Genomic DNA, 17,787 nt, shown 5'->3' with positions numbered 1-17,787 from the left:
TCGCGAGGTTGTGCAGTTGGGACTGGTCGATCGTGACAGAAGCGAGACGCGGCTGGTCGCCTGTGGTTGCAGGCGATGAGCAGCCCGATGAGTTGCCCAACAGGCAGGGGTTCTGAGGCGGGCAAGATGGCGGCGTCCACGGGCCGCGCGCGTCCTGAGGCAGGCAAGATGGCGGCGCCCTCGGTCTGCACGTGTCCTGGGGCAGGCAAGATGGCTCCGCCCATTGGTTGTGAGGCAAGCAAGATGGCGGCACGCACGGGCCGCACGTGTTGTGAGGGGAGCAAGATGGCGGCACCCACTGGCCGCACGTGGTCTGAGGCGAGTAAGATGGCGGCACCCACTGGCCACACGCAGGGGGTGCAGGGACAATAGCGGCGATTGAGCGGGCCTGGCACACTGCAGCGAATAGTGGTCTCCACATTGAACATATGGAAACAAGTTCAGCAGCACTTTATATTGGGGGCAGTATCGAAGCTGGTGCTGATTTGTGTGAACCATCCGTTTGTAGCGCACAAAGACTCCGTGAGACGAATAGAGTGAAGTCGATGAGGCTTTGTGGGCTACAATTTATTAAGCGTGTCTGTTCCCCCGCAGCTCGATAGTAAACTGGCCTGCGGGGGAAGACACCGGCTTCTTATACTCCGCCTTCAGGGCGGAGCTAGAGGTCAACGGCCAACCAGGACCCGGGGTCTGTCAGCCAAAGACATTAGGGCTTCCAGTCCCACATGACCCCCAATACATACTACCACACCGTTTGAGCCGGCGAGGCTGGATGGCAGGTTTAGGGGGTGGAGGGGAAGGAGGTGGGAGGGATGAGAGACTTGTTTTTGGAGGGGCGATTTACGAGCCTGGAGGAGTTGTCGGAGAAATTTGGGCTTTCACATGCTGATGTTTTTAGGTACCTGCAGGTTCCCAACTTCACCAAAGAGGTTTCCCCAACATTCCCTGTGGTGTTCTGTCCTTGTTGTTGGAGAGGGTTTTGTCGCTGGCCGGAATGGAGGAGGGAAGTACATAGGAGATTTATGGTAGGATTATGGTGGAAGAGGCAGTGTCGGTGGATGGGGTAAGGCTAAGTGGGAGGAGGAGTTGGGGTCTGAGCTGGAGGAATGGGGTGAATGCAATGTCATCATGTGCGAGGTTAGGGTTGATACGGTTGAAGGTAGTGCTTAGGGCCCCCCTGACCAAATTCAGGATGAGCAAGCTGTTTGAGGAGGTGGAGGATAAGTGTGAGTGGTATGGGAGGGGCCCGGCTAATCATGTTCACATGTTCTGGTCGCTCCCTAAGCTCATGGGGGTCTCCTTCTTCAGCACCATGTCAGTAATTCTACAAATTGAACTGAGCCCTGTACCTAGGGGGCCCATATTTGGGGTGTTGGACCAGACAGAGCTGCAGACGGGGGTGGGAATTGATGTCCTGGCCTTCGCCTCACTGATTGCTCGAAGGTGGGTGCTGCTGGGTGTAGGTCAACCTCTCCACCCAGTGCCTCGTTGTGGCAGGGGAATCTTATCAAGTTCTTATGACTCGAGAAAGTTAAGTGCACCGTGAGGAGGGCAATTGAGGGGTTGTACTGGAGATGGCAGCTGTTTATTCTGTACTTTCTTTTTAAAATATTTTTATTGGCATTTTCAGTTTTTACAGAATAACAACTTAACATATAGTTCACCTGGTATTTACATGTCGTGATGTCTCTTATTTACAAATGTTTACATATACTCTCTCCATCTGCTGACCATCACCCCTCCCTCCCTTATGCCCGTTGACTGTCTGTTTTTTCCCTAATACCACCTTTCACCCTGGGTGTCAGACACTGTGCTCCCCTACGTTCTGCTGCGGTTTTAGTTGTTGTCCTTGCAGGGTCCAGCGGGGGGGGGGGGGTGGGGGGTGGGGGGGGGCTTCCTGCACCACCCCTCCTTCCTTTCTCCCCTTGTTTCACTCTGTGACTCCCTTGGGTTCCCTCTTCACTTCATCTCCCCTCCCCTTCTGCTCCTCTCCATTGTGTGTGTTCTTATTTGTTTTCTGCCATCCCTCCTCCCCCACCACCTCTTTGCCTAGTCACTGTTGGCTTCAAACAGGTCTTGGAACAGGCTGATATATAGCCCCTATGCTTTGTGGAAGCCCTTGTCCGACCCTCGGATGGTGTACTTTATCTTCTCGAGGTGGAGAAATTCCGATAGGTCTTCCAGCCAGTTTGCAGCTGTGGGTGGTGCTGCTGATTGCCAGCCGAGCAGGATTCTCCAGCGTGTGATTAGGGATGCAAAAGCCAGGCCGTCGGCCTTCTTCCCCACATGTAGTTCTGGCTGTTCTGATACCCCAAAGATTCCCACCCTCTCCCCCACAACCTTGGACATCGCCTTGAAAAAGACTGTCCAGAACCCGACAAGTCTGGAGCAGGCTCCGAACATGTGGACGTGGTTGGCTGAGCTTCCCTGGCGCCGTTCACATTTATCCTCCACCTACGGGAAGAACCTGTTCATTCGGGTTCTGGTCAGGTGCATTCTGTGCACCACTTTAAACTGCATGAGGCTTAGCCTAGTGCAGGAGGAGATGGAGTTGGTGCTTCACCCCAGAATCCCCAACCTACTTCCACCCAAAGGTCGTCCTCTCATTTTTGCCTGGCTCCATCCAGTGGTGCTCTTGCCCTTTCCAGCAACCGTCCATAGATGTCCACACAGTTCCCCCCCACCCCTCTCTTTACAGTCCATGTTTATTAGTTCTTCCAGTAACTTGTCTCTTGGGCCCTAGGGTACCTTGCCGCCTCCTTGCGGAGAAAGTGTTAATTTAAAGGTGCCGGAGTTCCAGTCCTGTCAGTAGCTCCAGATCTTCCATTAGATCATCCAAGGTCGTGAGTCTGTCCCCTATGTAAAAGTCCCTGACTACTAGTGTCTCCCAGTCCTGTCTCTATTTTCTAAAGGTGGCGTCAAGCATTGCTGGCGGGAATAAAAAGCAGGTCACTGTTAGCTGTTAGGGAATGAGGAGGGAGGGGAGTGGGTGATGGGGTTTCTGCAGGGAGATGTTTTGTACAGGGGTGGGGGGGGGGGGGGTGGATGAGGGCTCCACGTTTTTTAAAAATTGTAATACTGTTTTACTGTTTGTGTATAAAATTGAAAAATGTGAATACTTTTTTTTAAATAAAGCCCCATATAAATAAAAGTTGCTGTTGTTGCAGTAATTTTTATTATCAGTTGTAATTTAATGGGTTTCATTTCAGCTTGAGGAGATGATGAAGACCGGAGAGCTGCAATATCCAGAACTGTTAAGAATGTCAGACACCAGCAGTCAAGCAAAGATACAACTTAGTCACCACAAAGAAAAGGAGATACATGTGCGCCATTTGTATAAATTGTCTCTTACATTAGCAACGGATATAATCTCCATTACACAGCAGTCCGTAAGTTAAATTTAGATTGTGCAGAAATCTTTCCATTGACACAAATTACTAAATTCGCTAGCCTGTTTAACCTCTGATGACTTTCTTTTGGGTAGAAATTCATTGAAGCTTCAGTGGACTCTCTTCAGCAGAAACTTGAAGTTCTAGAGGGTCAGAGCATCCAGTGGAGTGCAAAAGCAGATCAACATGGAGAAAAACTGGAGGCAAATTTGCATTACTGTACCATGAAAGAAGAAATGAATGAGGTTTGTAGAAAAATCAAGGGGTTTTTGGAAAAAGAAGGATCAGTTGATTTAAAACATTATTGCAATGGATGAGGCATGTTGGTGGTTTGCCAGACCTCCATGTCAATCTGCAAACTTCCCTTATTGCAGTCAATCACTTTGGACTGCCTTTCTTTTTCCTATCTCTGATACTTAAATTCTAATGCCTGCCATGGCATGACTGTTTACAGTATGTACTGTTTACAATATGTGTTGAAAGGGACTGACATAAAGATGGAGGAATTACTTTTTGTTCTGCCCATTTTCTGAGTGGAGAACAGGAGAAGGGAGTATTATGATCTGGGACCAGACACCACCATTGACGTGGATACTGGACAGAAACCCCAATATTTTATTTTAATTTTGTAAGACTGTGAGGAAAGGATGCCTTGCCCCAGGAGTGATTTCAAATAGGGACCTGGTATATGAAAGCAAACTTTATTACTAACACAGTATTAAAATATCTTAACATCACACACAAAAGTAACTTGTAATTACCCCTTACACATTGTTAGTTAATACAGTGACACAAAAACCCTTAACTGCGATGTTCAGTGTGTTTCCTACTGAGGCTTATCCAGTAGTCTTTATAGGGACAGCTGAAGGCTGTCACCAAAATAGTAAAACATGTGTTTTGAAAGTCATATTTATATGGTAACAAGAGAAAGCATGAGTGTTCATCCTGGCTCCACAGTGTTAATGTGACCTATTAATGGGTTGTGAACACAGCTCTCTTGCTCGCCTCCCTCCCAGCCCCTCCACACCTTAATTTCCAGGACCTACAAAATTGCGAAGCTTCCTCTGGGATAATTGCCATCTATTTTGCCTCTGGCCCACACTTTGCAAATGTTACATTTTCCATGCGTGTAAATGTTTCTAGACAAATTTCTAGGTCAAAATCTCTATTTTTGGTGCAATTTGTGTCAATGGCTTTTTCAGTGTTAAATATGGTGCTTTAGGAGTAATTATTTAGGAATAGAGCCAGGTTTCCCAATCCACATAGTAATCTCACTGCCTTGGATTGTATTAGGATCCCAGACAAGACCCCAACAGTGGCTAGGATTCTGGCAGAAACCCCAATGTTTTATTTTAATTTGTAAGACTGTGAGGAAAGGAGCGATTGCACGAAGAAATAGAGATATGGTATAATAAAAATAACTTTATTACTAACAGTATTAGAATATCTTGAACATCACACCAGAAAATAACCTACAATTACCCCTTACACAATAATATTTAATACAATGAATACAATACTCTTAACTGCTACCTTTATTCCCACTTACACAACAGGAAAAAATACATCTCAGCTCTCAATCCACTTTAACTACCAATGGCACATAGGAATACCTGCTTTACACAGATATTCTTTGAGAAAGAGCAATCTCTTGATACTGCTTTCAAGTCAAGATCCGACTCCTGTCAGACCTCTGCATAAACTCTGGCTGTATGTCTGCAGAAGATGCTTCTCAGCTTGTTTCAGCTCCTCCTTGTCGTCAGACAAGGCTGCATTGATTTAAAGACTGTTCATCTCTTTAGCTGAACTGCTGTGAGAGCAAAACTGCTTGGCTCTGGTCACAGTTTCATTCAGATCAGAACTGAACATTTCCTATCAATGAAATAAACTAGTGAATAATATGAGCCTTCTTTAAAAATGACTAATTCACTACCATGTGGTTAATTGAAGGGAGCATGACAGCACAGTAAAACCAGTGAGAACACAGACCATAAAAGCATGGCAGGAAAACTCAGGGAGACAGGCCAGTACAGTACTCTTCCAAAAGAAAATGAGAGATTCCTAAATATCTGGGAGAATGTTCCACTACAATAATAATAACCTGTGAATTCTCAGGCTAACATTAACTGTTTCGGAAGGAGACGCCTACATGTTCCAACAAACGTTGGAAAAATTGATTCAACTCCAAAGACCACGTATCACTTTAATTTCAATTTTTAAATAAATATTTATTTTATTTATTAAGCACCTTTCTCCATTACATAGGACAAGAAAGTATTAGCATTCAATGAATTAAGTTGAAAGCCAGTCATCATTATTATGGAGGCAAATGCAATCTCATGTATCATAAAATCTCATAAACAATCATTCGTTCTTCCATTCGTGGTGAAGAGAAGAATTTGGAATACTCTATGGGATCATTAACATCTATTCAACCATAGAACAAGGTATAAGGGGCCAGTGTTAGGTAAAGCCAGTCTTTAAAGCTTTGAAAGGAGGAAGGATCACATATGTTTAGTCACAGTCAAGCAACACCTTGATTTGAAAATGCTCATCTATAGTTCTGTAATCTTCTCCAATCCCACAATCCTCCGAGATATCAGCAGTCCTTTAATTATGGCTTTTTGTGCATTCCCAGTCAAAATTGATCCACCATTAGTGGCTGTGCCTTCAGTTATCTAGGCTGCAGTGTCTCGAATCCCCTCCTTATAGCTCTCCAGCTCCCAGCAGCATGGTGGCACAGTGGTTCGCACTGCTGCCTCACAGCTCCAGGGACCCGGGTTCAATTGCGGCCTCGGGTGGCTGTCTGTGTGGAGTTTGTACTTTCTCCCCGTGTCTGCGTGGGCTTCCTCCGGCTGCTCTGGTTTCCTCCCACAGTCCAAAAATGTGCAGGTTAGGTGGACTGGTCATGCTAAATTTCCCCTCAGTGTCCAAAAGGTTAGGTAGGGTTACTAGATTACAGGCATAGGATGGCAGCGTGGGCTTGGGCAGGATGCTCTTTCCAAGGGCCGGTGCAGACTCGATGGGCCGAATGGCCTCCTTCTGCACTGTAAATTCTATTATTCTAAGATTTTATACCTCACTTTCCTCCTTTATGATACTTCTTAATACTATCTCTTTGACAAAGCTTTTTGGTCATTTGTCCTAATATACCTTTATGGGTTTGATGTTATGCTTTGTTTTATAATGCATGTGCAGAGCATCCTGGAAAGTTTCATCATCTTAAAGGTGAAATATAAATGTAAGTTCTTGTAATTGTTGTTTGGACTTCCAAGTGGAAGGGGGGATTTATTTAAGAAGTGGTAGGATTCCAGGACTGAGAAAACTGTAGCATCTTTCTGGACACAGTTGGGATGTATGGGGCATATTTAGGTTGAGTGTCACAGGGAAATGTGCTTCAATTATTTACAACCTATGTTAATGATTTAGATGAAATAGACGGTGTGTATTGTAGCCACATTTGCTGGCGATAGGAAGGTAGGTGGGAAAATAAATTATGAGGATGCCACGCGGGCCTGGATTTTGTACTAGTTAACTTGGCCAAACCTTCTTTAATACTCCCTTGCCTTAGTCCTGAACTCGCTTTTTTTCTCTAGTTCATCATCTATCTCCACTCATGCCCTCTTTGAACTCACTTCCCCCTTGAGGATAGGGAGAATCACCAAAATCACCAACTCAGACTCCCAGCCTCGAGAGAAAGTGTTCTCCAAGGCGGGATCTTCATTGCTGGGGGTCAGGTCCAAGATGGAGTCAGACCACCAATTGGGAAGAAGTGCAGAGGCAGCCACAAGGGCAGTCAATTGTGGAGGTGGGCTGTTTAAAAAGCTTGCCTCAGTGCCATGGGACTTTATCCCAATGGAAAAGAAACACAAAGGCCCTCCAGCTCTCACCCCTTTCACCCTCCCCTGCCTCATTCAAGCCACCCCATGCATTTCTATGCACCACACCCCTATGTCTCCTCATGCCCCCGATGCCAAGCTTTGCCCTCCACCCTCCCTCTCAGTTCTCTTATGCCTCCTGTAGGAGCATTTTCAAGGCCTGAATAATGAGCCAGTTTTTACGTGGTGTTTCTCCCTCGTGGTTATGGCTCCGCTTAATACACAGCTCAGCAGATACACATCAACCTGGTTATGGCGGCTTTATTATTCCAAGCTTGGTTTCATGTACATGGAGAGAGATCTGGATAAATGCCATGGTCAATCTGGCTAACACTGACAAAAACACACCAATTATAGGATTTTCCAAAAATCAATAGCCCACCCCTATTGGACTTGATCCAATCCTTGGAGCTGTCACTTTTATATTATCCAATAAAATTTACTTTAAGCAAAATGATGATTTGTGATCAGCTCATGATTTAACCCCATCCAGTCACCTGTTGTTTACCAGGATCTTGTGCCCATTCTAAAGTTGTTTTTCAGACATTCCCATGCTACGTGTCGCAGTCAGTTCCTGCCAACCTCATTGTTCATCCAGGAGCAGAATGCCAAAGCTGGTTTCCTCTTTACACCATGGATTGTCTGAGACAGGATATTGGGGGCACTGATAAGAACTGTTTACTGAGTTGACTGTGTCATTTGCTGACCACACTATCCTGTTTGTCTCAAAAACTTGGGAAAGTTAGCTAGCTTAAGTCCACTCATGCATTGTGGCTACTGCTTGTAGCAAGAGTTTAAATGCTTATTACTGTTATGTCCTAAAATTACAGGTTTAATGGTTAATAATGAATACTAGGTATACTTTCTATGATTAATCACAATCCTTAATAAACTAACTTATGTAGAACTATTCTAGTGTTATCCTAGCTATTCAATTTTAAGAGGTCTCATCTGTGGCAAGTTCCATTCTGCCATTCACCACATATGTCCCGTCAGCCTCCTATGCCAGGGTCTGCCCTTCTACCCATCCCCTCAGGCTCATCATGGCCCCTGTGCCAAACTCTGGCACGTCCATGCTGATTGATCCACTGTACTCTTACCATAGTGTATAGTGGGATTTGTAAAAAAAAAAATTTGAAAAAAATAATTAACTGACAAATTTTTCCTATGAGAAAATGTCTGACTGGAAGCTAATAAAATCACCCAGGCCATTTGACGTTTCAAAAGCTACAAACCACAAACACTTCAAAACCACTGAAGTTAAGTCAACAGACATTGTGAAATAGGCTGCAGAGATCACAGAGCCTGAGCAGTGCATAATGAGACATGATTCAGAGCCCAGGCAGCTAGTGAATTATGAAAACTGTTGCTGCTCAGAGTTTGATTGACAGCTCAGCCTCTCTGATCTATGCAGTCAATTTCACAATGTTTGTTGCCATAACAAGTGCTTTCAAATGTTTCTGGGTTTTTTTCTTTTTCAAATTTCAAAGGGCCTGCAAGAGTGATACTTTTATTAGCTTGCATCCAGACTTTTTCTCATCAGAGAAATTCATCAATGGATTACATTTGTTCAAAACTATGGTTTGATAGGTCCCACTAAGCACTATGGTGCATATTGTTTCTATAAAGTGTACAGTGAGTCAATGGATATAGAGTGCCAGAGCTTGGCATGTGGCAGGAGGAGCCTGAGAGGGCAGTTTGGCAAAGGGGCATGAAGGGACATGTGGAGTGGGTGGATGGCAGGGTCTGGCAGAGGGACATGAGGACAATCTTTTGAATTTACAAATTTGCAGAATAAGTGTTACTGTGACTATTATTACTCTGATCTCAGCTTGTCTTTGTAAAATTTGCATTACTCATGACCGTTGTGCATGCTTTTTTATTTCTTACAGTCGAAGCAATGACTTTCATACAATTCTAATTTATCGCTGTTTTTACCTGCACGATAACTAAAACAGATCACAGCAAATTATGTACAGATGTGATTATAATCCCAATTTTTACCATTGTTTCTTAAAATGACCGGTTACATCGCCCAACTTCACCCCTGTTCATCTGCGGTTGAAACCCTCATCCTTGCTTTATTATCTCGAGACTTACTATTTCAACATGCCCCTTGCGGGTCTCCCGCATTCTATCATCGGTAAACTTGTGATCATCCAGAATTCTGCTACCTGTGTCTTAGATCACAGAAAGTACCATTCCCCTACCACCGCTGTGCATGCTAACCTACACTGGCTCCCGGTCAAGTAACACCATGATTTTAAAATTCCCACCCTGGTTTCCTAATCTCTCCATTGTCCTGCCCCTCCCTTTCCCTGTAACATCCTCCAACCCCACAACCCTCAGAGACATCTGCACTGCACCAATTCTGGCCACTTGTGCATCCTCCATTTTAATTGCTGCACTATTGGTGGCTATGCCTTCAGTGTCTTGGCCCCAAGATCTGGAATGCCCTCAATGGGGCCCTCTACCTCTCTTTCCTCCCTCAAGATATTTCTTAAATTGTACCAGCAAGTTTTCAGCAGATTTTTAGCCATCTGATTGTTATAACCCCAGCGGAGGTCATGGGACAGGAATCATAAGGTTTCCTGTGCCCTGCGAGGAATATGAACTTCCCCGGTAAAGGGGCAAGGCTTCCCCTTAACAGGTGTAGCCCCTCTAGTATAAAAAACACAAATTGGGTACAGGTTGGGGAAGGAGACCCGCTAGGGAGTGGTGGTGATTTGATTGTAAGTAATAATAAACCTCTTTGTGCTCTAACCTATGGCTTATGCATGGCTGCTCACCTCGGATCTCACACTGGCGATAAGGATGAGATTCCATGAGTACAACTGGCTACCATTCAGGGTCTCCCGGCATGCGCAATATTTCAGCGGATCATGGAGAACATATGCGTGGCGGTGTACTTAGATGATGTATTGATAACCAGATCGTCCGAATAGGAGCACCTCTGCAATTTGGCAGAAGTGCGACAAAGCTTTGTGGTGCCAAAAAGTAAATGCTGGAAAATCTCAACAGGCCTGGCAGCATCTGTAGGGAGAGAAAAGAGCTAACGTTTTGAGTCCAATGACTGTCAAAGCTAACAGACAGAGAAAGTGGGAAATATTTATACTGTGGATGAGAATGAAAGATGAGTCATAGCCACAGAAACCCAGGGAAAACAGGTGCTAATGGCCACAGAAACCAAGGGGAAAGAGTGCTAATAGCAGTCCCCAGACAGAACAAAAGGTGTGAAAGGTCTATTTTTTAGCTTTGTGGTGGCTGGTGTCCACCTGTGCCAAGAGAAGTGCATCTTCAAAGCAGCCAAGTTGTTATACCACGGTCTGCACCCATGGGGGAGAAGGTCCAGGCCATCCGTCAAGTCCCGGTGCCAGGGAGCCAATGGAACTTCGGGCTTTCCTGGGGCTGGTCAATTATTATGGGAAGTTCCTCCCAGGATTAGCCACAACATTGGCTCCCCTCCATAAACCACTGAAGAAGGGACAACTCTAGGCACCGAGCAACAAGCAGCTTTCACATTGTAAAGCATCAGCTTCCCTCTTCGAGACTGCTTACTCATTTTGACCCTTCTAGGCCACTCAATACTGACCTGTGACACCCCCTTATGGCGTCGGGCCTGCTAGTACATGTAATGGAAGATGGCCCTAAGTGACCTATCGCATTTGCATTTAGGACATTGGCCAACGTGGAAAAACGGTACGTGCAAGTCGAGAAAGAAGTACTGGCCGTGGTATTTGACTTAAAGAATTCCACCAGTATGTCTACGGGCACCATCTCACTGTCCTGAAGGACCACAAGCCCCTTCTGGGGCTCTTCAAGGAAGACCATGCGATTTCTCTCATAGCCTTTGCCCACGTCCAGCACTGCGTGCTATTACTGGCAGCATGACTACTTATTGGAACACCACTCCAGGGCCCACATACCCCACGTGGATGCTTTGATCCGCCTACCACTGCCCATTACGCCACCTACTCCCACCACGACCAATGAGGTAATAACTGCCCTCCATTTCATGGACTCACTACCAGTCACGGTATCTCGGATCCGCGGCTGGACCCAGACTGACACACAGCTCTCCCGCATCAGGCATATGGTGCAGTATGGGGCCCAGCATAGGGCCCAGCACCGGGCTCTCCCTGCGGACCTGATGGCTTACACGGGGGAGATGCAAGAACTGAGTATCGAACACAGCATGCTCTTATGGCTCACCCCCGTGATGGACATGCAGCGCTCGTACTAGACCTCCATAATGGACACATGGGAGTGTCTAAAATGAAGATGCTCATCCGGAGCTACGTCTGGTGGCCCAGCATCGACACGGACATTGAACAGGTAGCCCAGTGATGCCCCAGTCTCAGGCTCAATAACGATTACCTGCAGCAGCCCCACTCCACCCTTGGGATTAGCCCGAAACGTCTTGGACCCATGTTTATAGCGGCTTTGTGAACCCTTTCCAGTGGGCAATGTTCCTCTTTCTGGTAGACGCTCACTCAGTGGCTGGAAGCAGTGTGGATACAGGCGACAACTGCCCGAGCCACTATGGGAAAAACTAAGCCAGATTTTCAGTACACATGGAATCCCCGAGGTGTCCAATAACGGCACGGTGTTCACATAACCCCAGCGGAGGTCACGGGATAGGAACCATTAGGTTTCTTGTGCCCTCTGGGGAATATGAACCTCCCTGATAAAGGGGCAGGGCTTCAACAGATGTAGCCCCTCTAGTATTAAAACCACAATCTGGGTGCAGTTTGGGGAAGGAAAGCCTCCGGGGAGGAGTGATGATTTGATTGTAGGTAATAATAAACCTCTTTTTGCTCTAACCTACGGCTTATGCGTGGCTGCTTACCTCGGATTGAACACTGACTTAATATCTCTTCTGTGGTTCAGTCATATATTGTTTTATAATGCTCCTCTGATCACCTTGTGACGTTTCATGATATTAAAGATGCTATAAATATGAGTAGTTGTGGTTGATCATAAAATACAGCTGAGCAATTATTTTGTTTAATAGTTTATCAGGCAAAAGGCTCTTTCGATGCATGCAAGGTTTTCTCCCTTAAAATATGTGATGAATGGTTACTGTACCCTTAACACCATGTAGGTGATGCCCCTTTAAGACCGGGTTTGGAACCTTGGGGGACTCCGCCTCCGTCTCCGCCCACCAGGGAGCCGTATATAAGGTGGCGCCCTGTAGGCGGCACTCAGTAAGCACATGTCTCGGTAACTGGCTAGTTCTCTGCTTATTAAAACCTTCATTTACCATTCCACACTCTTGTGTCGTTATTGAGGGTACTACAATTTAATAAGCAGAACTACGTTAGGATGGACACCAGTCTCAAGCCAGCAAAGCTCAACCTGGAAGCCAGGACACCAGAAGCCAGATAAATTTTTAAGTACTGGCTCGGCAGCTTCGAGGCCTGGCATCCTCGGAAACTCCCGTCCTAGGGCCTCGCAAGCTGTGCCTACTCCACGCCCGGGTGAGCCATAGAATCTCCGCCACGATCGAGAAGGTGACCACTTACGACAAGGCCCCCCTCACGGTATGCAGCCTTGCAACACTGAAAGTTGCACCCCCCTCACTATTCGCGAACCTCACCCCCGATTGTAAGCCCGTCGCCACCAGGATCCGGCGGTACAGTGCCCAAGATATGACTTTTATCAAGTCAGAGGTCCAGCGTTTACTGGAAGAGGGGGTCATCGAGGCTAGCAACAGCCCCTGGAGAGCACAAGTGGCGGTAGGACGGTCCGGGGAATAGAAACGGATGGTCGTGGACTACAGCCAGACCATAAACCGCTTCACGCAGCTTGATGCGTACCCCCTTCCCCGCATAGCAGAAATGGTAAATCGGATCGCTCAATACCGTGTATTCTCCACTGTCGACCTCAAATCCGCCTACCACCAGCTCCCTATCCGACTGAAAGACCGCCTGTATTCTGCTTTCGAAGCAGCCGGCCGGCTCTTCCACTTCCTCAGGGTCCTCTTCGGCGTCACCAATGGGGTGTCCGTCTTCCAGAGGGCGATGGACCAAATGGTGGACCAATACGGCTTGCGGGCTACATACCCGTACTTGGACAATGTCACCATCTGTGGCCATGATCAGCAGGACCATGACACAAACCTTGAAAAGTTCCTCCAGACCGCCCGAGCCCTCAACCTGACCTACAACAAGGAAAAATGCGTTTTCCACACAACCCAACTAGCCATCCTCGGCTACGTCATGGAAAACGGGGTCCTAGGTCCTGACCCCGACCGCATGCGCCCCCTTAAGGAACTTCCCCTCCCCCATAGCCTCAAGGCCCTCAAACGGTGCTTGGGGCTTTTCTCCGATTACGCCCAGTGTCCCCAGATATGCGGACAAAGCCCGCCCACTCATAAAGACCACAACATTTCCCCTGATGGCTGAGGCCCGGTCGGCCTTCAGCCGCATCAAGGCCAACATCAACAAGGCCGCTATGCACGCGGTGGACAAAACCATCCCTTTCCAGGTAGAGAGCGATGCGTCAGACATCGCCCTGGCTGCTACCCTCAACCAGGCAGGCAGGCTAGTAGCATTCTTCTCCCGGACCCTCACCGCCTCTGAGATTCGGCACTCCGCAGCCAAAAAGGAGGCACAAGCCGTTGTGGAGGCTGTGCGACACTAGAGGCACTACCTAGCCGGTAGGAGGTTCACCCACATTACTGACCAATGGCCGGTAGCCTTCATGTTTGATAACGCACAACAGGGCAAAATTAAAAATGATAAAATCTTGAGGTGGAGGATCGAACTCTCCACCTACACGTACAATATTAAGTATCGTCCTGGGGAGCTCAATGAGCCCCCAGATGCCCTGTCACGCGGCACGTGTGCCAATGCGCCGGAGGGTCGCCTGCGGGCTATCCACAATGACCTCTGTCTCCCAGGGGTTACCCGGCTCGCCCACTTTATCAAGTCCCGCAACCTACCTTACTCCACCAAGGAGGTCAAGGCCATGACCAGGGCTTGCCAGATCTGCGCGGAGTGCAAACCGTACTTCTACCGGCCAGACAAGGCTTTCCTTGTAAAGGCCTCGGGGCTCTTTGAGCGACTATGCCTGGACTTCAAAGGTCCCCTCCCGCCCACCAACCGCAATACCTACATCCTAACCGTCATCGACGAGTTCTCCCGCTTCCCATTCGCTGTTCCCTGTCCCGACATGACCTCGGCCACCGTGATAAAGGCACTGCACAGCATCCTCACTCTGTTTGGTTTCCCTGCTTATATCCACAAAGACCGGGGTACATCGTTCATGAGCGATGAGCTGCGTCAGTATCTGCTCAGCAAGGGCATCGCCTCGAGCAGAATGACCAGTTATAACCCGCGGGGAAACAGGCAAGTGGAGAGGGAGAACGCGACAGTTTGGAAGGCTGTCCTTCTGGCCCTACAGTCGAGAAGTCTCCCAACCACCCGCTGGCAGGAGGTCCTACCCAATGCCCTCCACTCCATTATGTCGCTCCTCTGCACGGCCACGAATGAGACCCCTCACAACCGCTTGTTTGTCTTCCCCAGGAGGTCCACCTCCGGGGTCTCGCTTCCACCTTGGCTGACGACTCTGGGACCTGTTCTTCTCCGGAGGCACGCAAGGAGCCATAAAATGGACCCCCTGGTCGAGAGGGTCCTACTGCTACATGGCAACCCCCAATATGCCTACGTCGAGCACCCCGATGGCAGGCAAGACACGGTTTCCCTCCGGGATCTGGCACCCGCTGGTTCCCCCACTACTGACGCCCCCCTCCTCGCGGCTTCCCTACGGGACCTGGCACCCGCTGGTTCCCCCACTGATGCCCCCCTGGGACCCCCACTCCGGTGGTAGACACCGACCACGCCCTCCCCCTAGCGACCCCCCCTCCACACTCTCCGCCGGCACCGGCACCACTACCCCCAGCCCCAGCTATTCCCCCAGCCCCCGACCCCCTACTCCGACCAGGACGAAAGCTCCGACCACTGTGCTCCCGGATGTACCCTCACCAAAGACGTCCGTGTCCGCCGCACCACCGCCCGAGCTGAGAAGGTCGTCGAGGACGAGCAGGCTGCCAAAAAGAATAGACATGTGATTCCACTTCACCCCGACGGGCTTTGTGTTTTTTTTTAAACGGGTTGAATGTGATGAATGGTTACTGTACCCTTAACACCATGTAGGTGATGCCCCTTTAAGTCCGGGTTTGGAACCCTGGGGAACTCCTCCTCCGACTCCGCCCACCAGGGAGCTGTATATAAGGTGGCGCCCTGTAGGCGGCACTCAGTAAGCACAAGTCTCGGTAACTGGCTAGTTCTCTGCTTATTAAAGCCTTCATTTACCATTCCACACTCTCGTGTCGTTATTGAGGGTACTACAAATTATTAAAGACTTGGTAGCTGTTATACAGCCAACCATTCAAGTGTTTTACCTAACACCTTCCACACCTGACTAAACAAAATCAGCACAGCTGCTCAGAATGGTCAGCGGCTGGTGCTTCCAATCTTTTACATCCAGCTCAAAACATACAGATATCGATTAGAAATTCTGTACATGTTAACTAAGGCAATGTGTCATTAATTTTTTCCCCCTCTCAGCATGAATGAGCATGTTTGAGTGACAAATATAACCTCAAACTTAAACTGAGTATTGGGGAAACATAGGTGATTAAAATATTTTCTATTTGGTTCAAAAAATTTGCTTGTGATTAACATTTCAGTTTGAAGAAATTGCCACGGTGCTAATTTTCAACAAAATATTTCTATTTCTTGATTTTAAACCCTCAGCCGAGTTGCTAGTCCAGAGATATAACAACTGGACTGGTGTAAAGTGAAGATTTAGAAATGTTAAAATGCTTTCATTGCTGGAAGTTTCAACAGATGATAGCAGGAGCTCTGTTCATACCACAGTTTGACATAAAAGCTATACTTGGCAACTATCACTCTCAGAGCGATACTAAATGACAACTGTAAATCATCAGACTTGTGGTTAGACAATTATATCTGAACTAGAAAGACTAAACTGCTTGCACACCGAGCTACACTGTATGTTTAACTGTGTGGGCCCTTGTGAAATATCAGCAAATCAACAAGCTCAGCGGCTGCATTGGGAGTTCTGCCATCATGTTTAAAAGTAGCAAATGACTGTCGACCTATAAAAAGACCCAGAGGAGAGGACACCCAAACAGTTGTTTTTCTTTGTCACGAGTCTGAAGTATAATGGTGTGATTCCCAAACTAATAATTCAGCATTTCTAGAAATCGTTCTCCAACATTGCCAGTTATTTGCTGGTTTTAAACAAGACTTCTAATGACAGCTAAAATAAATCTATCACTCAGTGTTGTTGCAAACAGCAATTTTTTAGCAATCTTTTCAAATTTGCAAATGTTTTGTTCCAGGTAAAAGAAATAGTTTGTTTATGAAGAAATAATGTCATGAGTCAACTCTATGACTGCTATATTTGTAAATTCATTAGTACAGCATTAAGGTGAAATTGAAACTAAGTGGAACAGTAATCCAACGTGGTAAGATTGAGGGTTCATCCCTCACTGCACTGAATTCTTGCTGTCAAATTCATTGGGAAGATGGTTGGAGTGGGGGGCATGGGATCAGAAGAAGGAGAGTCAGAGATTCCTACACTTCATTCTCGGACAACTATTAGAATGGCATTGAGAATATGTTACCCGCTAACCTCTCGGATTTATCTGGAAAAAACAAAGGGAATAAATCAAATGGTGACAAATCTGAAATAGGAAATGAAAGGATTATAAATTTGCCTATTAATATATAATATTACTAAACATCAATGTACTTATTCGAAATCGATGGACATTGTGACATATTAATATTATAGGCCTTGGTATAATGTTGTAAATTTGCCATTTATTTTGAACCGGTTACTACCATCTTTTCTAAAGTAGTGGACAGAGCAAGTTCATAGAAAGATGCTGAGCATTCATATCCTGTAATCCCGTAACATGATTTCAAGGTCATAGATTTTCCACATTGGGATAGACATTAGACTGGATTGTTTAACTCAGCAGCATCCAATCAATATGACCAAGAGTGTCCAGGAATTGTTTATTGGGGCCTCTGCTAAACCTTTGAGGTGAGGTTACCGGCCATCTCGTGCAGGCAGTTCACCCTCCAATAAAAATCAATTTCAGGCCTTCTGAGCAGATAAATTCCAGAAAGTGTTCATTCCAGGCAAATTAGGAGTGGGGCAATCACCAGGACTGTGGGGTCAGGGGAAGCATTCCTGTTCTCCTGGATTCCACAGAGAGCAAAACTTTACAAATTTACCTCGAGTTGGCTTCCACAGGGGCTGCTGCCGTAGCGGGATACTTCAGCTACGGTTCATTTGGGCTGTCTAAAAAATTATCCCTACAAATTGAACAGCGGGACCAAGGCCTGCACAGTTGGGCACAGGCTGGCCTACTGCTGAATTGGTATGCTTTGCACCCATTTTAATTCCAGAAAGAAACACAACACAAACCAATTCCTCCTCCCAATGTACTGACAATTCCCTCTGTGAGTAGAGATTTA

The 17,787-nt window shown here is 46.9% G+C and overlaps 1 protein-coding gene across 4 annotated transcripts in view; it reads left to right on the top strand.

Moving 5' to 3' along the window:
• ccdc141 (coiled-coil domain containing 141) overlaps positions 1-17,787 on the top strand; it is a 340,177-nt gene that overhangs the window by 241,119 nt on the left and 81,271 nt on the right. For all 4 annotated transcript variants that reach the window (XM_072477265.1, XM_072477274.1, XM_072477256.1 and 1 more), the window contains exons 16-17: positions 3,210-3,389; positions 3,485-3,634. In XM_072477265.1, coding sequence (XP_072333366.1) covers positions 3,210-3,389; positions 3,485-3,634 — 330 coding nt within the window. The remainder of the gene's footprint in view (positions 1-3,209; positions 3,390-3,484; positions 3,635-17,787) is intronic.

The sequence above is a fragment of the Scyliorhinus torazame genome, chromosome 2 (assembly GCF_047496885.1).
Source record: "Scyliorhinus torazame isolate Kashiwa2021f chromosome 2, sScyTor2.1, whole genome shotgun sequence".
NCBI lineage: Eukaryota > Metazoa > Chordata > Chondrichthyes > Carcharhiniformes > Scyliorhinidae > Scyliorhinus > Scyliorhinus torazame.
Note: the sequence above shows the minus strand (reverse complement) of the source record. Positions and strands in the feature narration are given on the sequence as shown.